The 21,100-nt window shown below is 38.3% G+C and overlaps 1 protein-coding gene and 1 long non-coding RNA gene across 7 annotated transcripts in view; one reads left to right on the top strand and one right to left on the bottom strand.

Moving 5' to 3' along the window:
• Nucleotides 1–13,948, top strand: part of LOC140510745 (uncharacterized) — a 39,174-nt gene extending 25,226 nt beyond the window's left edge. For both annotated transcript variants that reach the window (XR_011969360.1, XR_011969361.1), the window contains exon 4: nt 13,343–13,948. This is a non-coding gene — a long non-coding RNA (uncharacterized lncRNA). The remainder of the gene's footprint in view (nt 1–13,342) is intronic.
• The window catches only part of BNC1 (basonuclin zinc finger protein 1), a 178,870-nt gene continuing 161,041 nt past the window's right edge, over nt 3,272–21,100 (bottom strand). For all 5 annotated transcript variants that reach the window (XM_072619539.1, XM_072619531.1, XM_072619556.1 and 2 more), the window contains exons 2-5: nt 15,059–15,158; nt 14,408–14,643; nt 11,535–13,450; nt 3,272–5,931 (exon numbers count right to left, since the gene is read on the bottom strand). In XM_072619539.1, coding sequence (XP_072475640.1) covers nt 5,247–5,931; nt 11,535–13,450; nt 14,408–14,643; nt 15,059–15,158 — 2,937 coding nt within the window. In that variant the 3' untranslated portion in view covers nt 3,272–5,246. The remainder of the gene's footprint in view (nt 5,932–11,534; nt 13,451–14,407; nt 14,644–15,058; nt 15,159–21,100) is intronic.

The raw sequence follows: 21,100 nt of genomic DNA, 5'->3' as shown, positions 1-21,100 counted from the left end.
ATATTCTTCTTGCTCAGCTCTACCTTGACATCATCCTCAGCTTCCTTCTGCAGAAGACCTGGATCCCTCCAGCCACTGGAGTCTTTGCCTCTAAGGTTACCTCTCTACGTACCTATTTATTTACATATTGATTTCCTTATTAATATGTAACCTTCTCTTGAGGGAAGGCTGTTTTTCTTTTTGATCTGTTTCCATAACCCTAAAACTTAACACAGTGCCTAACATATAGTAAGAACTCAATAAATGTCTATTGATAGAAAATTGAATAGTTGCATAACTGGTTGGACAATAAAAATTATGGGAATTAAGTGTGGAGCAAGGATCCATCATATTTTTACTTGAGTCTAGTTTTCAATTTCAATTGGGTATTGAGAGACAAAACTTGATGCATTTATTTAGTAGGTAGGAAGATCCAATGTAGTTAAAGTTGAGACTTGGCTAATTCTAACTAGGTTATAGATATTAGTGTGCCCACGCACAATATAAGACTGGCGGAGGAAATGTTGAAGCTAGAGATTTTTAGACATTCTATGAACTCTAGACTTCTTTGAGAGTACGAGCTGTAAAAACAAGATGGTAGGCTTAGATTAGATGGGTTATATCTACTCTTCTAATCACTTTATCTCTTTTTCACTTTATTTCCCCTCACCCTAATAAAAATATGCATTCCTTTAAGGCAAACTGTCTTATTTTTGTCATTGTATTCCTACCACCTAAAAATAATTGCTTGACGTATAACAGGCACTTGATAAATGCTTGATTTTTCCCCTCTTTTCTCTACTTTCCTTCTCAACAATCGCATTCATTCATATAGTTGACTACCCTACCTGGGCAGATGACTGTTACATCTACATATCTACTCATAAGCTCTTTGTTACAGAGTCCCAGACCCTAATCTCTCAGAGCCCACAGGATATCTCTACTAAGATTTCCCACTGGCATCTCAAAAGTCCATGTCCAAAGCTGAGCTTATCATGTTTCCCCTTAAACCCACTTCTTTCTTTCTCACAGAACTTCATTATTTCTGTCAGAGGCAGCACCTTCTATCCAGTCTCATGTCCAGAACCTAAGTGTTATCTTTTTTTCTCCTTCTACACAATCAGTTACTAAAACTTGATGGATTCCATCTCTGAAATACTGTTCATACATGCCACCTCTCTTTTTACAATCACCAACCCAGTACAGGTCTTTATTACCACCTATTGGGCCTGTTAGAATAACCTAATAGTCTTTTCACCTCCAGTCCCTTCCCACCCACTCAAATCCATCCTCTTTACACCTCTGCCACCCAATCTGCCAAAAGCATAAATCCGATCATTTCATTTCCCTGTTCTAAAATCTTCAGTGGCTTTTTGTTGACTAGGAAATGTTTCAAATACCTCTGCTTGATATACAAGATCCATTACGATCTAGCCCCACCCTACAATTAAAGCTTGAACCAATATTCTTTGTACTCTTATGTTCTGATTAAATTGTACCAATCTGTCCTCCAAACTCACCCTGTGCCCACTACCTCTGAGTTTTTGCTAATGCTGTTCCTTATGCCTGGACATTTTAGTCATTCCTTCTTCACCATTTGTTGCATATTTGTCCACTCTTTAAGGCCCAATTCAAAATTCACCTCTTCCACAACCTTTCCTGAGCTCTTCCCTATCCCAATTTGATAAGGATTCTTTCTTCTTGTTTGCATCTTACAAAGTACTTCATTTGGGGTTAATATATTTATTATGTATTATCTAGGTTCATATTACCTATTAGAGTAGTAAGTTCCATGATGACAGAGGATGCATCTTGGCTAAATGCTTGATCTCATCCAGTGGCTAACCTGGTGCTCTGCCCACAGAAGGTACTAATACATTGGGTTACTTGATAATAGGTTCACTGATCTAGAACCAGAAGGAACATGCTTCAGAGGGCCTCAAGCATCTCAACTTTCTTTTTAATTTTACAATTTATATCCTATACCTATAGTTGATATGGTATTAAGTTAGTGGGAACCAATGAAATAATTGCAAATACTATGATACTCTTTTCCTTATTGTAATAGAAAAAACTGCTTCTTTTAAAAAAGTAAGTGTCAAAGTCCTAGATTCAATAAGGAAATGGAAGAGCGTCTCTTGGACAAGCTGCCATGCGCCTTTTGCTTCTTCCCCCATTTTAGTAGGTGGTTTGGGTAAATCTAGAAAGAAGGGTTTGTAAGGTGACCATCTCTGAGGGCTGATCCATATCACCGCAAAGGAAGAAAATATGGCCAATGAGTAGGGCAGGAAGGCAGAATAATCAAGGGAAATATCATTTAACAAAAATGGGCAACAGAGTTTGGGAACGAAAATGAAGAGAAAACTAGAGTTAGTTTCTGATGTTAGCTGGTAAGGATTTATGATCTTCAAGAGCATTGGAAAGTAGCACTGGTACATTTGGAATCAGAAGACCTGGAGATAATTCATGGTTTAGTACTTGTACAACCTCAGGCAGATGTCATTTAACTAAGTTCCTAGGTCTTAGCTTCCTCATCCGTCATATGAGGGGATGAATTAAGTGACCTCCAGAATCCCATGACACCAAACCTGTGGTCTTGTGATTATATATATAGATATTCTAAGATATTTGTTTGCTACAATCTCATCATTTAATCCCTTGGATAGTAGAATTCTCAAAGTCTTATGTTCTTATGTTGGAATCATACTTACTCTTAGGTACTGGTCTAAACCCCAACAATCCTAAAGGCTTTCATTTGGTTACTCTCAGTTTGGAAAGTAGGTCCAGGAGAGAGAATTAAGTACATGTGTTTATGGATTTATAAATCGGAAGGACAAAGTTGAAGGAATATAGGAAGTTGAAGAATTTCCAAAGTTCTACACATATGTAAGTTTTCTTTAAAAAAAAAAAGATTCATCTAAAAAAATCTTTCACAAAAATCAGTGGTTGCTTGGTTGCTTTTGGTATCTGAAATGAAACAAAATGCTATCAACATTACTCTGTATTCATTATTTACCATGACAGCATGTAACAGCTGAATCATTTCAGCCCAAATCTTCCCAGGTAAAAAGTCAATATACCAATAGAAAACATTACTATATTATTGACACTCTAACTCATTAATTTCCATAATTATACTGTGGCTGTGGTAGCAGCAATCATGATACCGTATATTTAATTACCATAAACCTACTGAGCATGCAATGGGATATATTAATCGAAGCATGTAGTTTCTAAAACTAAACTGCAAAATGAAATTTGTTCTAAAAATGTATTCATTTTAAAGCAAAAGAAGTGTCATATATTTTTATTAACTCATAAAAAAATGCAAAGGGTATACAAATTTCGCTCCTTTTTTGAAAACAGTGAAAAAAATGGTTTGTGTATAACAAATATTTGAAAGATACATCACATTTGACTTGTAAACAGAGCCTTAAAGTTTAAGCAATCACACTTACAAAAAAAAGTTGAAATAGTTGGTACCAAGTTATTGGCTTTTTCACCAAAAGGCCAGAGTAATAAGACTCTTCTTTGGACCAAATGTTCTCTTAATGGATGTTTACCATTACTTTAGCCTTCTGGAAATATAAAAGATTGGTTCAGTTATACTCTGAATATGAAATTCATTTCTCTCCAGACTTGTATAACACCTGCCAATCCCAAATTTCATAAGGTCTTATTTCATTGGTCTGATTTGGCTTCCTTTCTAAGAATATGAAATGGATAGTATATGGTATTGAATATATCTTAGAATAAGTTAAGCATTTAAACACACAGAATGGCACTGTTCTTTCTACCAACTAAATTCAAAAAGTTCTACCTAATCTTAATACATCCAAAAAATGTATCAAGATTAAGAGATACAGTTATGGTGAAAATCCAAACAAATCTTCAAAACCACATACTCTAAAACACTTAAATATATACAAACTGTGCTATAAGAATCATGCTTGTATACCACAGGTGACCAAAACAAATTGAAGTTTACCAAGTGAAAATAAGCAGTGGTTTTGCAAAATCTAGTTTTAGTGTTTTTCCTGCTCTCCAGGAAGGATTCAGTCAAGTATACTGTTGCACAACATATATACACATACAATACTCATAGGACATAACCACAAATTAAATATTATCAAAATGCTTTTAAATAAAATGCAATACCAGTAAGTGCACAGAACACAATGCAGAATACTGTCGATTACAATGACCAGAAAGAACAAGGTGAATCACCTCGGTTTCAGAACCAAAAATAAGAAATGCAATGTTTTTCTTAACTATTATTAAGCAAAATTAAACCTTTTCCTACCTGGATAACCAAATTGTAAACATCTACCACTGCTCTGTGAGCACCTCTTTTGGGTGTATATATCCTCCATGTGTAGAATTTAAAACTTAAATAACTACCAATTTGGGAGTGCTTTTTTGGGGGTGGCAGGGAAGGGAGAGAAAGTAGGCAGGAAAAAAATGCTGATTGCTTCCTAAAAGTAGTTTACAGAAAGTGCACTTTAACATAGGAATTTTTTCATCCACTTCTAGGATGTGTTTTGCTACAAATCAGGAACCCAAAAAGGGCATTTTATATGTCAACACTATTCTCTGAGAATGTTTTCTAAAGCAAAATAGGAGGCCACCTTAGAATAGAAATAGACCATTCCATTCCAAATAACCTGACAGTCTCATCTAATAGTCTCCAAGTCATTTTCCTAAACCCACATTCTGGCTTTTGGAATTATTAAGGAGTTGTTAAGTTCAAAGTAGGATCTTTAAGGACAGGTCCTTGTGCTCAATGATTCCGTTAAGTCCCCAGGACACATAAATCTGGTCCTTAATACTGCAAGTCTACCTTAATAGTCCATGAATCTCACCCTCTCCACTCCCTCTCTAAATTCAGGATCCCAAACTGTCCACTGGTCCAGTGCTTCCCCAAGGTAATATGTAAACAAAACTGGGACCAGCTGGATTATCTGCAGGCTTCTATATTCTCAATGAATAATACTTCAGGTTTAAGAGAAAGTAATACTAGATGGTACCACCACAATACCATCCTTCCATATTGCATATTATTATTTTTTGTGTCTTTTTTGTTTGTTTTAAACACTACCCAGCCTCTAGAAACTTATAAAGTCAAATGAAATAGTGGTTTAAAGCCAGGGTATGCCCTGTGGGCTTGGCCAAAATGGAGGAAAAGAAAATTAGAGACATTTCATTTTACTATTTTATTATCTGAAATAATTAAAGCTTATCAAAAGAAAATTCAGTCTCCCATCTTGTTACTGGAGATTATTTGGAGATGTGGTTAGACTTTTGTGCAAGTTGGGATTCTGGCTATGCCTATTTCGACTGCGGACTGATGAGAACATGGTATTGCAACCTGGTACTTTACACTTGTGAAGTTGGCGGAGGTGCACAGTTTTGTAGTGGGCCCTGAAGGTTCCTTTATTACTGTATATCTTTTGGCAGAGGTGACAAGTTATTGGCAAACCAGAGGGAAGGTTTGAAAAGCTGTGATTGGCCTTTTCCATGAGGGCGCAAATTGGGTAGCCATCTTCACTGGGGATCAGGCTTGGCCCTTCACAGCTTTCATCACTGTCTTCCAGAGCTACATTGCCCTCTTCACTCCCTCCATCGGAGTCCCAAGATGAAGGGGTGCTGCTCTCGGACTTCATGCTGGAGGTAGTGCTTAAATCAAGGACGGTGGCCTCACTGGTAGGACCGCAGCCATAGCTCTCTAAACAGGATTCTCGGATTTTGGTGATTGGATAGACGACACTCCCAGTCCGGTTGGTTCCTTTGAAGATGACTGAAGTCTGGGGAGTATGCTGTTTGAAAGCTGCATCCTGATAAACCTCCTTAGCCATATCTTTCAAAAGGCAGGTTGCCCCCAAAGGGTTGTCATTGCTTTCCAGGGTATCTTTGGTGATAACTTTCTGATGAAGACTTAGGTTTGAACTGTGTCTAAAATAGTGAAAAGAAAATTAGCCATCAACAGACTGTGAGTTGTTAAAACCTTAAATCATCAATGTCATTATGAAGTCACAGTTTAGGGGGAAACCTATAGGCTGTGGTGAAAATGTTCTCAGGGAAAATGTTCACCAGTCCTTGGCATACTGGACTGGATTGTACTGACGGGCACATGATAAATGCCTATGTTTGTTAACTGACCCACTGTGACTCTGGACTCCTCATCTAACAGGGATAGACTAGAAGATCCCCTTCTAGCTTTAAGATTCCATGTCATAGCAGCCTATAAGATACTTTGAAGCTTACGAAACTGCAGGTCTCATTACTGCATCAGATTTCACAGGGTCCAGAAATAAAGTCAATGCCACAAAGTTCTAAAAAAGTTCAATATCTCTTCTGCACTTTAATCCATAAATGTTGTTTATTTCTATGACTATACCAGGAAATGAAAATTACTCATTTATTCTGTAAGTACTTCAATTATAACTGTACTAAATTTTTCCACCAAATTTCTAAGTGGAAAGAGGAAGTATATTTTGTTGCATAAATGGACAACAGTCTTACACGTAGAGGAGACTGCGTACAAGTTGCTCGGCAAGATACCAAGTGAACTACAACTACCTAAGAAGCACCCATCTAGAGAATCTAAATATAGGCACTCAAGGTACAAGCATTTGACTTCTGAACATCTTGCATGTATTAATGCTATGCCTATACTGGCTTTTTCCCAGAGACCCAAAGATGTTTCCTTAGCCACCATGTTTCCTTTTCCCCCCTTCACTTCTAAATATGTTATGCATATTAAAGCTATACCCATGCTGAGCTTTCCCCAGTGACCCAAAGATATTCCCTTAGCCACCATCTTTCTTTTTTTCCAGGAGGCCATTGTAACTGAACTGGAAGGGAAAACAGGTAGAAAAGGGGTGATAGGCTGGAAAAGAAATTCCTTCTCCCTTTTAGGTTCCTAGATCTAGAGATGGAAAGACATCTCTAGTCTATCCCCCTCATTTTATAGATGAGGAACTCAGGGCCAAAGATGTCATCCCAGTATATTCTGAACTTAAGTTTCCTTGATTCCAGAACTTGTGGCCCAAGCACAGATGCTACTAAAATTGCAAAAGCAAAGAAGGAAAGGTTCCAATCTTTAAAGACGGGGAAAACTTTTGATAATCTCATGCAACAATTTCATTTTATAAATGAAGAAACTACTGTGTAGTATAACACTGGAGGGAAAGTGAGAAAGACCTGGGTTCAAAGTTCAAATCCTATCCCATATTCTACCTGTGTTGACCTTGGGCAAACAACTTCACCATTTTAACAGCCTCAGATCCATTATAAGAATAATGGGGTTAAAAATAGTACAAACTTCACAGGGTTGTGAGGCTCAAGGGACAAGGTATATAAAACACTTTGAAAACCTAAATGGGCTACATCGATGTACATCATTACTCTTTTTGTTGTTAAATTGGTTTTTATGGACTGAAGGTGACAGTCAGTTGACAGGGGGTATCTCTGCATTCCCTTTTGCAATCCCTGTGGATTTCATTTTCCCACAGAAATAATGCTCCACATGGTCATTAGGTTACTGTTAGGTCACAGAAGTATATTTAACCAAGAATGTGGCTGATTCTGTGGAGGAGTTGAAGAAGCACTGGACCTGGGGTCAGGAAGAGCTGGGTTCTAATTCGATTCCAGACATTTCCTAGCTGGGTGAGCCTGGACCACATCTCCTTTTTCAAAGCTGGTTTCTTCATGTGTAAAAAGGGGCATAAGTATAGCTGGAGCAGTCACCTCCCAAGAGTTGGCAGGATTAGATTGCATAAACCTTCCAGAGTTATAAAAATGGCCATTGTTGCTATTATCAAGAGTAGATACAAGTTTTGTGGGACTAACTTTGGGATTTAGTCACCATTAAAAAATTGCATTTGTATAGAACAACGTATCCCAAATGCATGTAATCAACGATGAGTCCAATGGGCCCCTTCAGGCCATCGTGTCCAGTTGCCCCATTTCATAGATGAGACTTAATTTGCCCAAGACAAGTAAGTGACAATGCTGGGATATTAGCCCAGGTCCTCTGACTCCAAATCAGTGCTCTAATGCAACACACTTGACAATGTTCAATAGTGCTCTAAGGTTAGTTAGTAAAGTGCTTTACAAATTTTATCTCATTTGATCCTCTTGATAACGCTGGAAGGGAGTACAGAGGAGGTCTCTCTCAGTCTCAGTTTCTTCCTCTGTAACTTGCCAGGATCACATCTATGTGATCTGTCCAAGAGTTATCTGAGGCAGAATCAAACTCAGATTTTCCTGACCCCAAGTCTAGCACCCTATACACTGTGCAACCTAACTGTTGCTACAAAAAGAACTTTCAGAATATATCCTGCCTGTAAATGGGGGCCTGCTTATTTTTATAATAAGGACAAACACATGAAATTAAAAAAAAAAGCCTTTTGAATGAAGTGACTACTAATTTAGCAGATGTTGTACAAAATAATAAAAATGATATGTAATAAGGATTTTAATCTCATCAAGACTATTTCTTACTGCTCTTTGTGATCCCCACAGCACCAAATGTGATGTAGGAACATACATTCAAAAGATCTTTTTTGAATGACTAAATGAACCCTCTCCATTTTTTTTTCTACCTTCTCTGTGTATTTTCTTTGCTCTGAGACCACTGTGCTCATTCATGAGAACGCATTTGCTCCTATCTATAAATAGAGGGGCTGTGCTGGCAGGGAGTAGGTTATCCCTCAGCACTCAAGTTGGGTTTGTCATAGAGAGAATGCTTGTTTTCATGTGGCCTGGTCTAGAGGGTCTCTAAGGTCCATTTCAAATCTGATCTTCTGTTATAAATTTTTTCAGCTACAGAAACTCATTGATACAGTGTACTGGAGTATAGTAGAGACAGTCATGCTTATGAAATCAGCGACACTTGAATAAAGCATGTGTTTTATTAGTAATAATATATTCTCATGTGCTCCATTCAAGAGTTTCGTTAAGAAATGTCTTTAGGACTTGAACATTATTTCCCTCTTAATTTCTCCCTCTAGAAAGCTTTCTGAAATTCAATTTGAACTCGAGTTAAAAGAGCTATCTGGAACTACATAATTCTCATTTTATAGATATGGAAGTTGACATGTTACTGTACTTTTTGAACTGATACTCAAAGCCTGCCAGATTCTGGCCCCAAACATTCCAATCTTGCCTTTCATTACTTCAAATTACCCCATGGCTTCAAGTCAAACTAGCCCAAACTTCCCATTGTCTCACCATTCCCCCACCCCATGCTAATCTTTCAATCTGTAATGCCCTTCTTTGTAAAATTCTTCGAGCTACAATCTAATGACCCATTCAGTTTTCCCTAATCCTTCCAACCAAATGGGATCTCTTTCTTTTCTCAGCACCCAACACCTCAGCATTTGCATTTCTCTTGTGGCATTTACTATATATCAGGTCTTGCTTTACAGTTATCTATACACACTTCTCTCTCTGACTAGATTCTACTTGAGGGCAGGGACTACCTGCCCTTGACCAGAGTCAAAGACAAACAGAACAAAATTCAGTTTTGTATCTCCAATAGTACTTAGAGATGCTCAGTGAATGTTTCTTGAATTAATGGATAGGCTACATCAAGACATAATGATCAGAAGGAAGAAATGTATTTATCATTTTTCATGTATTTCATAAAACTTCTGATCTCCTCTGAGTTCTCTTGGGGACAATGTTTCAGAGTCACTGTGACAGGAATGGGATCTCAAGACTTGTCAAGTTAACTCAACTTTACTAAAAACAAAAGGAACAAGATTATAACTCAGGACACATGACCCTATTGGATGGATTGGATATGGTCTATAGGCTGCTTAGTTTTTAAAAGACTGGTTATCTTCAAATTCAGAATCACAGGAGTCAAAATGAGATGAGACTTTAAGAGATGACATTATACTACATACAACAGTATATTATATTACAGCCCCTGAATTTTATAAATAGGGAAATTGGTATGTTTGTGTATCAGAAACAAAAACAAAAAAACAAAACCCAAAATTTAGTCATCTACAGGTTTTCCTTCTTTCAGTTTATCTAACCATAAGCCATATATTAAAAAAAAAAAATCAATCCTCAACATGTACTCAGTAGAATCCTCACATTTTTGCCTTTATCAATTAAAGTTACTCTGCTTTGAAAAATATCTGATCACACCAAGGAAAATAAGTTTCTATAAATGAAAAATCCCTTCCTTCAAGGCTCACACTCATAGCCCCAGCCCCTTCTTGATTCTCCTTTCCAGGCTACAAAGTAAGCTCTCCCTAAGGATACCTTTCATAGCGTATTTTCACATTTTACTCTTTACATTGTTTTTGGCTCCCATGTGATGCTAGAGGGTAAGCTTCATATCCAACCCATCCAACAGGGTCATGTGTCCTGAGTTATAATCTTGTTCCTTTTGTCTTTAGTAAAGTTGAGTTAACTTGACAAGTCTTCAGAGATCCCATTCCTGTCACAGCGACTCTGAAACACTGTCCCCAAGAGAACTCAGAGGAGATCAGAAGTTTTATGAAATACATGAAAAATGATAAATACATTTCTTCCTTCTGATCATTATTTTTAGTAGTCTGGAAACTCTTCTGTTGCACATTGTACTCCCTGCCCCATTCCATTTCAATGTGATAGTGAACCCTTTGCTTAAAGTAGATGTTTATAAAATGTTTGCTGAAGTGATTCAATAATTATATTCTATAAAGGGTACTCAAATAATCCATAGAAAATAAGCTCTCGGTATAAAACCATGCATACCCTTTGACTTAGCAATAGCACTACTAGGTCTGTATTCGAAAAGAGATTTAAAATAAAAAAAGGAAAAAGATCTACATGTACAAAAATATTTAGAGCAGTTCTTTTCTGGGGGTAAAGAATTGGAAATGGAGGGGATGCCCATCAGTTAATGAATGGCTGAACAAAACTGTGGTATGTAATTATGATGGAATACTACTGTTCTATAAGAAAGAATGAGCAGGATGCTCTCAGAAAAACCTGGAAAGACTTTCATGAGCTGATGCAAAGTGAAATGTGCTGTGTATACAGTAACAGCAACATTATAAGATGGTCAGCTGCGAATGACTTAGCACTTCTCAGCAATACAACAATCCAAGACAACTCTGAAGGACTTAGGGTGAAAAATGCTCTCCATCCCCAGAGAAAGAAGTGATGGTGTCTGAATACAGATTGAAGCATATTATTTTTTTTACTTTATTTTTCTTGAAGTTTCTTTTTTTTTTTTTAACTTCCCTTGGTCTAAGTTTTCTTTCACAACATGACTATTATGGAAATGTTTTGCATGACTACACATGTATAACCTATACTGAATTGCTTACGTTCTCAATGAGGGAAGCAGGGACAGAGGAAGGGAGAGAATCTAGAACTCGAAGTTTTAAAAATGAACATTAAAAATTCTTTTTACATGTAACTGGGGAAAAAATAAAGTATTAAAGAAATTTTTATAAATGTAAAAAGGCCCCTTTTCTCAAGTAGTTACATTTCAAATGGGTTGCTATCATGACTGCAATAAATCAGACCTTTTACAAATTTCTTACCTGTCTCGGCTTCTGCGGGAAGGGAAGGTTGCACTACAACCCTCAATTGTACAGATATGCATTTCTTTGGCATGCACATTTTTGAAATGAATTTTCACACTGTAAGTGTTTTTAAAGGTCTTCTTACAGATATCACAATGAAAGCGAGTTTCTTCCTTTTGTCTTCCTAGTGCATGCTGACTGACCTGATCTCTCTCTCTAGCATCTTCAAAACAAGGAAGAGTCATCCCCCGGTTGGACAAAGCATTTAAAAATCCCCCAGTCAGTAAGTGGTGCTGCAACTCCACGCAGTCAGAATTGGGAAGCTGGTGTTTGGACTGTTCTTTTGCATACATGGGCAGAGGCTCAATGACTGGTTTTAAGACATTGGTGTGTTGTTTGGGATCACTGAACACAGCTTCCCTGGGCACAATGGCTAACACTGGGTTTTGTTCAGTCTCTTTCTCTGAGTTATTCAAATCCTGCTCGGATATTTTTTTTAAGTGTTTGGTCTCAATCACCGATTCTGGTTTGGGAGGCCTCCCTCCCTCAGAAAGAGATTTCCATAAGCTGGCCGAGTGTGGGTGCTGCTCTGCTTGGTCAATGACCTCTTTTTCCACCCTGAGCTCACATGTCTCTAGCTCTCCATCACTGACAACCTGCAAGGGCATCTCTTCATCTGAACTGAGGGCATCACTATTTTCATTGGCAATTTCCACTGCTTCCTTCTCTATTTTGATAGGCATGCTCGATTTCCGAGATTTTTTCTTGGGTAGAGCATCGAATGGCAATTCATTGGAAGCCAGCTGTTCAGGTATGGAGGAGGACACCAGAGGCAGAGAGGGGAGCGTTCCTGGGGTGTTAGCAAGCTCAGCTGGTGTGATTGGATTGCGGTAGAAAGGAAGAACAGGCTGCACTGTCTTTAAGTTGGGAAAAAGCACACCATTTTGCCCAATACTGGGAAAGGCCGACTGTACTTTGGAGTCAGTGCATGGTCCTATATAACTGGGGATGGGCCTGCTGTCTGGTGATGACACAGGAAAGCCTGTTCTTTTGCCCTCCTCAGGGATGGTCATGTTCAAACTGTTCCTCAGATCTTTATCTCGGTTGTTCCTGTTCATGGGCATATGAAGCCGCGGGTTTGGGTTTGCACTGTGTCGGTTCCGGCTCCTCAGGGAGCTGAACACCATATTGCATCCTTCAATTGTGCATTTGTGCTTGATCTTTAGATGGACAGCATTATAGTGGATTTTCAGGGTCCCTTTATCATAGAAAGTCTTTTCACATGCAGTGCAGAAAACCCGGCCTTTCTTTGGCCCGATGCCATTTCTTTCAGTAGCTTTCCCTTTGGGCTCTGGGGACAACCGGCTCATTTCCAGCTTTGCGACTGTGTGGTAGGAACCAGAATCACTGAAATGGGCATCATCTTCACTTTTGGGGAGGACATCTGGACAGTTTATACACTGTTCATTTTTGACTTGAAATGCAGCAGAAGTAGGAGTTAAGAAGCCATTTTCAGAAAAGGGTATCTGGATATCATGTTTGGCGTCATTACTTCTGTCCTGACTTTGCTCAATCACATGTCTCTCTGGTGGTGAACCTATCAGTGGGGGAGGCACTGGGCTAAAGAACTGAAAAGGCAGCATAAAAGCCATGTTATTGATGAGGTTTTCAAAATGATGAAGGTTGCCAGGGTTCACTTTGTCCACCGGAACAGAAAGGCTAGGACTTCTCTGGTTGCAACTTTCTATAAAGGCCCGAATATCCAAATTAGTTGTTGTCGATGGTACAATAATGGACTGTCCTTCTTTCTCCTGAATTGCCATTAGCTCTACGATGGATTTGGTCTCTCCAAAACGAAGAAACTGCTGCAGGGTGGCCAATTCTTCTTCACCGGTCATGATACTCCAGTGATCCAAAACCTTTCCTGATGCATCCTGAATACAAGATTAGTTGAAAAAAAAAAATCAGTGGACTGTTCTTTTTGTGAAGAAATGATTCCCTTCATTCACCGTAGCTATTTAATGGCAACATCCAAGTCTAACCCAAGATAACTCAAGTATCCTTGTTTCCCTTCTTTGTTCCAACCCAGTGATAAACTATTCGGCTGTCATGACCCAAAGAGTAATTATTTATTAGAAACTCTTGTATAATTTCATCACCAAAATTAAAATATGCACAATTGGAACAACAGCAGCACCTAAGACTAAGAGAAAAGATAGAGCAATCAGCCTAGATGTATAACTCAAGTATTATTTCACTGAAAGCTTAATAATCTTTCAAGCAACTGACATCAGAAAACAAATGAACCTGTATTGATCTGCTGCCAGTGTTCACAAAGCACAGTTGTAATTACACTAGAGTGTTGGAGTTCTTTCAAACTCTAGCTATGCCTAACTTTTCCCAATAACTATAATAAATATTTTATCACAGAACATGTATTTGATGGCCTACTGAGATTTTTCACAGTGCATGTAAGAGTTTCTAAGATGATAAGGAATGTAACATCATAAATTTTTCATGTGATAGAGGTTCAAGGTAATTGATTCCATATTTTTAATCTGAACACTAAAAAGCAGGATTATCAAGATCGTTAAATATTGATCTATGTCATAATGTAAGATCATAATACTACTTTATATAAAAGGTCATTTCCATCTAGTTGCAGTGCCCACTTTGTGTGAGCACATACACACACACAGATTAATTTGGGGAGATTTGTTAGTCCGGCAAATGTAGGCTACAGCCAGATAAAATTCTATCTACATATTTAAGATCACTATATGAAAATTAAGGTAAATTTTCTAGGACACTGAAACCAAGCACAAGTGACGCATTCCATGAGATGTATTTCCCCCAACAATTCTTAGTCTAGGTTGTCAATTCTATAGTACCTGGAGCACATATCCACGAATATAATCCTGTAGAGTCCAGTCCAAGGCATGAAGAATCTGGATTACCTCCTCTTGTTTCAGAACACTGAAAAGCCGATCTAAAAGAATTTTAAGGCGAATGGGAATAGCTTGGGTCCCGTAGAGCATGAGACTGCTGATATCAAAAACCACATTGGACTGGACTATCTCCACTTGGCTAGTTGGGTACACATTTGGGATCCTCAATTTGCTTAGTGCTGAAAACCAGACATAAGAAGCATTTTAAAGAGGTGATCTCAGTTCAGAGGTAAAGTCACTTAAACTAAAGTCCATCCTCAATTGTTTAAAAGCTATTAATAGTTTTACAATTTTGTTTAACCCAATTACTTCCTGTTCATTCCCACCAAACTTTTTTTTTTTAAACAGGAACTACTCTCTAAGACGTGAAATGGGCAGGTCTTACATTCTTCTCTCCCTCCTTTTCCTCATAGGGGCTACTGAAGCTCATGAGAAGTTAAACTGCCACATACAGGAAGGGAGCGGAATAAACAAGGGACGGAAATAATCCCCCAAACTATATAACTAGCTACTGAATAACGAGTTGATTTATCACAAGCAAAAAGTTATACAAAGTTATTGTGGTTTTTTTGTTTTTGTTTTTGTTTTTTTTACCGTGTGCCACCCATCCATGTCTGCACTGTTCACACTGCCGGTGGTGTATTTTTCCTGGTTTGAAACCTTGACAACTGCAGTTCAGAGTGCATCCGATAGCCTGCAAAAGCAACAAGCACAAAGTGAAAAGAACGGCAGGGTGTTTTCTTTTTTAAAAGCCCGAGCAGAAAGGATATGATCAATTTCAGCATAGGAAAATAAATAGTTAATTTGGTGCCTGAAACCATTAATGTATCAAATGAATTTTCTCTGCACCCAAAGAAGCAGCTCACACATATGGCTGAAACAGAAATAGATTTCTTTATTAGAAATAGACTAGGTTTACATGTAACTCAGAATCCAAAGAGTAAACTCTTCAGAGTAAGTGTTACAGATGCCCCATTTAGAGCAAATCGGATAAAGGATTACAACTGTGTTGCTTTTAAGTGCTAATGCGTTTGAGCACAGAGGTAGGCTACAATAATTCCCTATTTTCCAGCTGGAGAAAGAGAGGAAGCTGTTTGGCAGGCAGCTGTATGTAGTTTATGGTGAAGTATCACTGCAATGCAAATGTTTGCAATGCAAACTCAAATGGAGATTCATGACCTCATTTTAATCACCAAAGGTATCTCACTTTTGGGGGAGTAAATCACATTTGCCTCAATCTACCTGTTCTGTTTCACACCCTGCCTCCTCAATCCCGGCCTGTAAACCCCATAACTCTTCTTACAGGGCACTCCTGAGAACTGTTTTCCTGCAGCCCCTGTTGTTCCAAGCAAGTCTAGTTGTTGTGAATACTTCTCATTGTGGAGTTTGAAGGGTAATGAAAAAGATCAAGGGAATAAAGATTTTTGTGTGAGGGCAGATAAAAAAAAAATTAGTCTCTTTTAGTCTAGAAAGGCAAAGGTAGGAGGTGGGGAGTCAGGAAATATGATCAAAGCCTATAAAAGCGTGAAGGGTATTGATAGGGTAAAGCCCAGACTACTTTGCCACATCCCAGAATATTAGAGCTAGGGAACATCTACCCCTTGAAGCTTTAAGAGAGGTAGTTTTAGAACAAACAAAAGGAAATACTACTTAAACAGCGGGTAGTAAACATATGGAACTCATTACTCAAAGAGGTGGCAAAGGCTGAATACAAATTGCTTCAAGAAGGAGAGATCTATTAAGGGAACCTAGGGAAGTTTGGGGGTACAGTCTTTATCTTTTAAGTGAACTTCATGAAGGGCAGGCCTACTATCTTTACCTACCACTCAAGAGAAAACAGAATTTGGGGCAGAATGGACCCCAGATATGACCCCGTGTGATTCTGTAACATTCTCCAAATGGAGAGTTTGAAACTTATAAATTCGACTCAATAAGTCTTATTGACAACATAGCAGATTACTAAGAGCCACAACACTGCTGTCTTGTAGGTAATGGCAAAGTCTTATTATTCCCACTGTACAGATGAGGCAACTGAGGCTTAGAAAGGTTAAATAATTTGCCCAAGGCCATGTAGGTAGTGCTGGAGTTGAGATTTGAATGATGTTCTTTTGCTACACATCTGGTACACTGTTGTGCTAGGGAGCTGAGAACTTTATAAGAATAAAAGAATGTTTAAGATAGAGATCTTTGGGGATGGTATCATCCAGCCCCCTTGTTTCATGAAGAGAAACAAAGTGAAATGACCAAGGTCAAACCAATCAGAGCCAATGACCATGCTGAGAGTGGTATCCAGCTCAACAGTTCCCAGTTCAGTGCTCTTTTCAATACACAATCCACAGTGCTTTGTCCATACACAAATATGTAAAGATAGGCATGAGTCCAAAGTGGGTAGAGTTCTCACTGACAAAGTTTCAGAAATATTTAAGTTTAAGCTGAATTTCTCAGACCTTCCCTTCATCTCCAATCCTCCAGTGAGATAAAAAGGTCTAAAGAATGAAATGAATTATTAAATAGAAAAAGCCCTCACAGGAGACCTGTCAGATATGAAACTCTACCAGGAGTGGTAAAAGCAGTACACAGTCTGTTTGGACCTAAGAACACAACACATCAGTTTCGGAGAATTGCATTCTGTTGGGTCAGGGACAGGATGAAGGCAATGGAGTACAAAAACACTGGGTTCACTTGTGGTACTGGTTAACAGAATGACTACCTTACCCTCTTGGGGGCTTTAGTTCTTGCTTCCAGAAACATGGAGATAGTGCTTATTTCAAAAGTGTTTTGAGATCCTCTGAACATAAAGGAAGAAGGGAATCTGTTACCCAGAATTGGGAAACCTGCCCTTAGAGTATGTATCAGGGTGCCTCAGCAGTGATAATTAGTGACTCTCACTATAGAATTTCACATCTCTACAGCTTGCTCATTTCCAGGATTTATTCTGAATGAGGATGACATATTAGCATGCCTGGAGATACAAAGCTGGCAAGAACTAGGCAGCCTTCGGTTTTCATCTGAAGGACTGGAACAGGAGGTAACAGGGTGTGCAGCTGACTGGAGTATTTCTGCATAATCCCTCAAAGAAGTCATCCTCAAACGATAAAACTGGTGAAAAAAAGCTTTTAGCTCCTTGTAAAAGAGGCAAACCCAAGAGCATGTGGGGTAGTATTAATTAATCACTTTCTCTCCTGTAACAGATCTATTTTAACTTTGTTATGGAAACATGTGATGAGTAGAAAATCATACACATTTAAATCAAAGGTTAAAAAATAATGAATAAAAGATTGCCTTTACCTAACAAGATGTCAAAACAGAAATATAGTTCAATTAGTTGACATCCTTATACATCTGACAGATATTCCAACAGTTCAGACTTCCATGAAAAGCTTTCAATGTAAGCTGCTGGAGAATCAGAAATCTTGCCCTCTGGCTGTTCTGAACACACCTAGTGTCCCAGTGGTCATTTATAAACAGCAGGACTATTCCACAACCTGCTTCAGCTCCAAGGCTCAGGGAGGGATTTCATCAGAATGGGTACCCCCCCCCCCACCAATCCAGATTGTGACCCCCATACATTTTAGCAGACTGTCCTCACAAGTTGTTGGGATACAAATATTTATCACTTATAAGCCAAGTGGGTCACAAGCCTTTTCAAATACAGATAAAATGGCTCTCAAATGAGAAGGATGTGTTCTGGGTTTATTCTTTATCTTTTTCAGTTCTTGAGAATCTGCCAGATTCTGTGAGTACATCACGATTAAGACTAGGTCATTCTTAGCTTATATTTAAAAGTCAAGTGCATGTCACGTCACCATTTCTCTGATGGCATGGTCTTCTTCGGCAACAAAGGATGAACACAACAACAATAAATTACCTTATCTGGGATTTCTTTTTTTACATTTTCTTTCTCTCAAAAGGACTACAAAAATAAGAGATTCAATATTTCCTTTTCCTCTTGCATTCATTTCCCTCTGAGTATAATTTGCTGTGTATAGTTGGTTAATTAATATTTGCTATTTGCAGCCTGGGAAAATGATCAGTAAAATGAATACTAATGATAATAATAATCCCTCATATCCATATCACACTTCCTCCTAAGGTCCTTACCAGCTTTAAATCTATGCTTTTATGATGTTCCCCTGTAAGGTAGGTAAAGATTTTACGGGTCAGACTTTGTCTCAGACAGATTAAGGTGAAGGTCAATGGACTAGGAAGGGGAGGAGCCAGGAGCATAACTCAAGTTATTTTGATTAGACAGAAACAGAGACACACAGAGAGAGGCAGATAGACACACAGATTCAGAAGAGAGGGTATGACTAGGTTCTTCAATATACTTCATCCTTTATACACAAACTTCTCCAGAGCAGGGATTGTTTCGTTCTTTGTGTGTCAATGCCTGACACCTATCTGGTAGATACTTAATAAATGCTTACTGTTCGATTAACTCATAAGGGTCTTCAAGGAGAGCTTCTCATGTATAGAGAAAGTTCTATGCCAGAACAGCATGGCTCCTATTAACAAATGGCAGCTCTTTATTTACTCTAGCCTAGGAGATTCATACATTTTGTTGCTGAGTCGTTTTCAGTCCTGTCTGACTCTTCATGATTCCATTTGGGGTGTTCTTGACAAAGATATTGAAGGAGTTTACCATTTCCTTCTCCAGTTCATTTTACAGATGCAAACAGGGTTAAGTGACTTGCCAGGGTCACACAGCTAGTAAGTGTCTGAGAAATCTTCTTGACTCCCAGCCTAGTGCTCTATCCACCGTGCCACATAGCTGCCCTGAGATTCATATATATTTGAGAGATTAATTCCACTTTCCTTTATGAACAGGACTTTCTGTCTTGAATATCATGTAACCTGGTCACTTCATTTCAGGAGCTTTCAATTCTCGTTCAGGATTTCCAAGAAATTTATCAACAACTCTAATCTCCAAACCCGTGTTTTATAAGCTACACTCAGATCAGTTCTAACTTAACCCATTTTAAGAAGAGGTAATGATGGTAATTAAGCATCTAGGGAAATAATCTCATCTGAATCGTTTATTAAATATGAATGCTAATTATAGTGGCTAAGAAAGCTTCTAATTTCAGTGTTTTTTCAATAAGCAAGAGTCAACAGAATCCTACCGGGTTGAAGAACAGTAGCATTACATTTTAAAGTAAAACTAAAATATTGAAAGGCAAATAAAACTTCAAAATTCTAATTAAAGGACTAGAGGTGCACATGGAAATTAAAATGGAACACTCTTTTTAAAGTTAAATCCTTTCACTCAGCTTCTTAATATTTCTTCCATTCTCTAAAAACATAAAGCAGATGTTTAAAGCATTCTGGACCTATAAGTTATCATTATTGTCATTTTTTTCATCACACCTCTTCTTAAACTGAGTTTCCAGAATCAGTATTAGACATTCACATATGCTTTAAACCAGTATTAAAAGTTCTGGTGTCCACCATGATCCAGACTCTGTCCATGACAGAACTAGAAGCATCTTTTGGCCATTCAAGATCCAAGTAAGGATACTGACTGGACTCTGCCTGATAGGCATGTTTGGGCTGTCCATTAGTGAGGATGCAGCAGATGCATCCACTATTACAAAGACACGCACCTTGAGTGATTCTTCAAGCTACACGAATGAGTTTGCACTGACTGCACGCACACTCGTAGCTAGCTAATAATCAGGATGTGATTCCTTGGAGAAGGGATCCTTGAGATAGTACTTCTATTTAGCTTGGTGACAGGACTTGGATTGTGTTCAAGAAGCAAAACTATACTTGTTTAAAGCAACTACAATCCTTCGGAGGTGTACCTAGTATCACATTACAAAAAAAGAAATTCAAGAAGATCCTAGATGACTCAAGGCAATGGGGTGGGAGACTTGGGTCCTGTCTTGGACTCAAGATTCTAACCCCAGGGTTCTATAATAGTGATCTGCCACATAGCTTTAGGTCAGTTAATTAACAGTTCCTATACCTCAGATTCCTCATCTATAAAATGGGAATAATACCTGCCACCTATCTATCTCAAAGACATGTTTTGAAGAGTTAAGGAGGTTAACAGGCACACAGAGCTTCAGAGAATAATTACCATGAAATGGTTGCTATTTTTCTAAGTTCGATAAATAAACCAGGATTTCAGTTTTTTCTAGCACTGTCAGCTCAATTCCTGTCACCACCAACAGAACTACCAGAAACTAAAAACCCATTAACAAAACATTCATTCATTTATTAAACAAATATTTACCTAGTAACCATGTGCAAAGTCTGTACTACCCTGGAGGGGCCAAAGAAAGATGAATAAGAAACTATCCCTGCCCTGCAGCAGCTTACAATTAAGTGAGGTGATCACACACACACACACACACACACACACACACACACCCTAAACTACAAGGCAGACCATGTAAAGAGCCTGAAGAAGGAAACATTAGGATGATTTAGAGGAGACAGAAAAATCACCTGATTTAAGAAGGTATAAGACGGGGGCAAAGGAGACCATGAAAGCTACATGAAGGAAGTGACGTTTGAGCTGGACCTTCAAAGATGAACAGTTGCCTTTTGACACAAACTCTAGTCCCAAAGTGAATAGTCCCTGAATGAAATAATAAAGTGGAGTATTTTGTTGCTATTGTTATCATTACG

The sequence above is a fragment of the Notamacropus eugenii genome, chromosome 1 (genome assembly GCF_028372415.1).
Source record: "Notamacropus eugenii isolate mMacEug1 chromosome 1, mMacEug1.pri_v2, whole genome shotgun sequence".
Taxonomy (NCBI): Eukaryota; Metazoa; Chordata; class Mammalia; order Diprotodontia; family Macropodidae; genus Notamacropus; species Notamacropus eugenii.
This window is presented reverse-complemented; position numbering and strand designations above follow the sequence as displayed.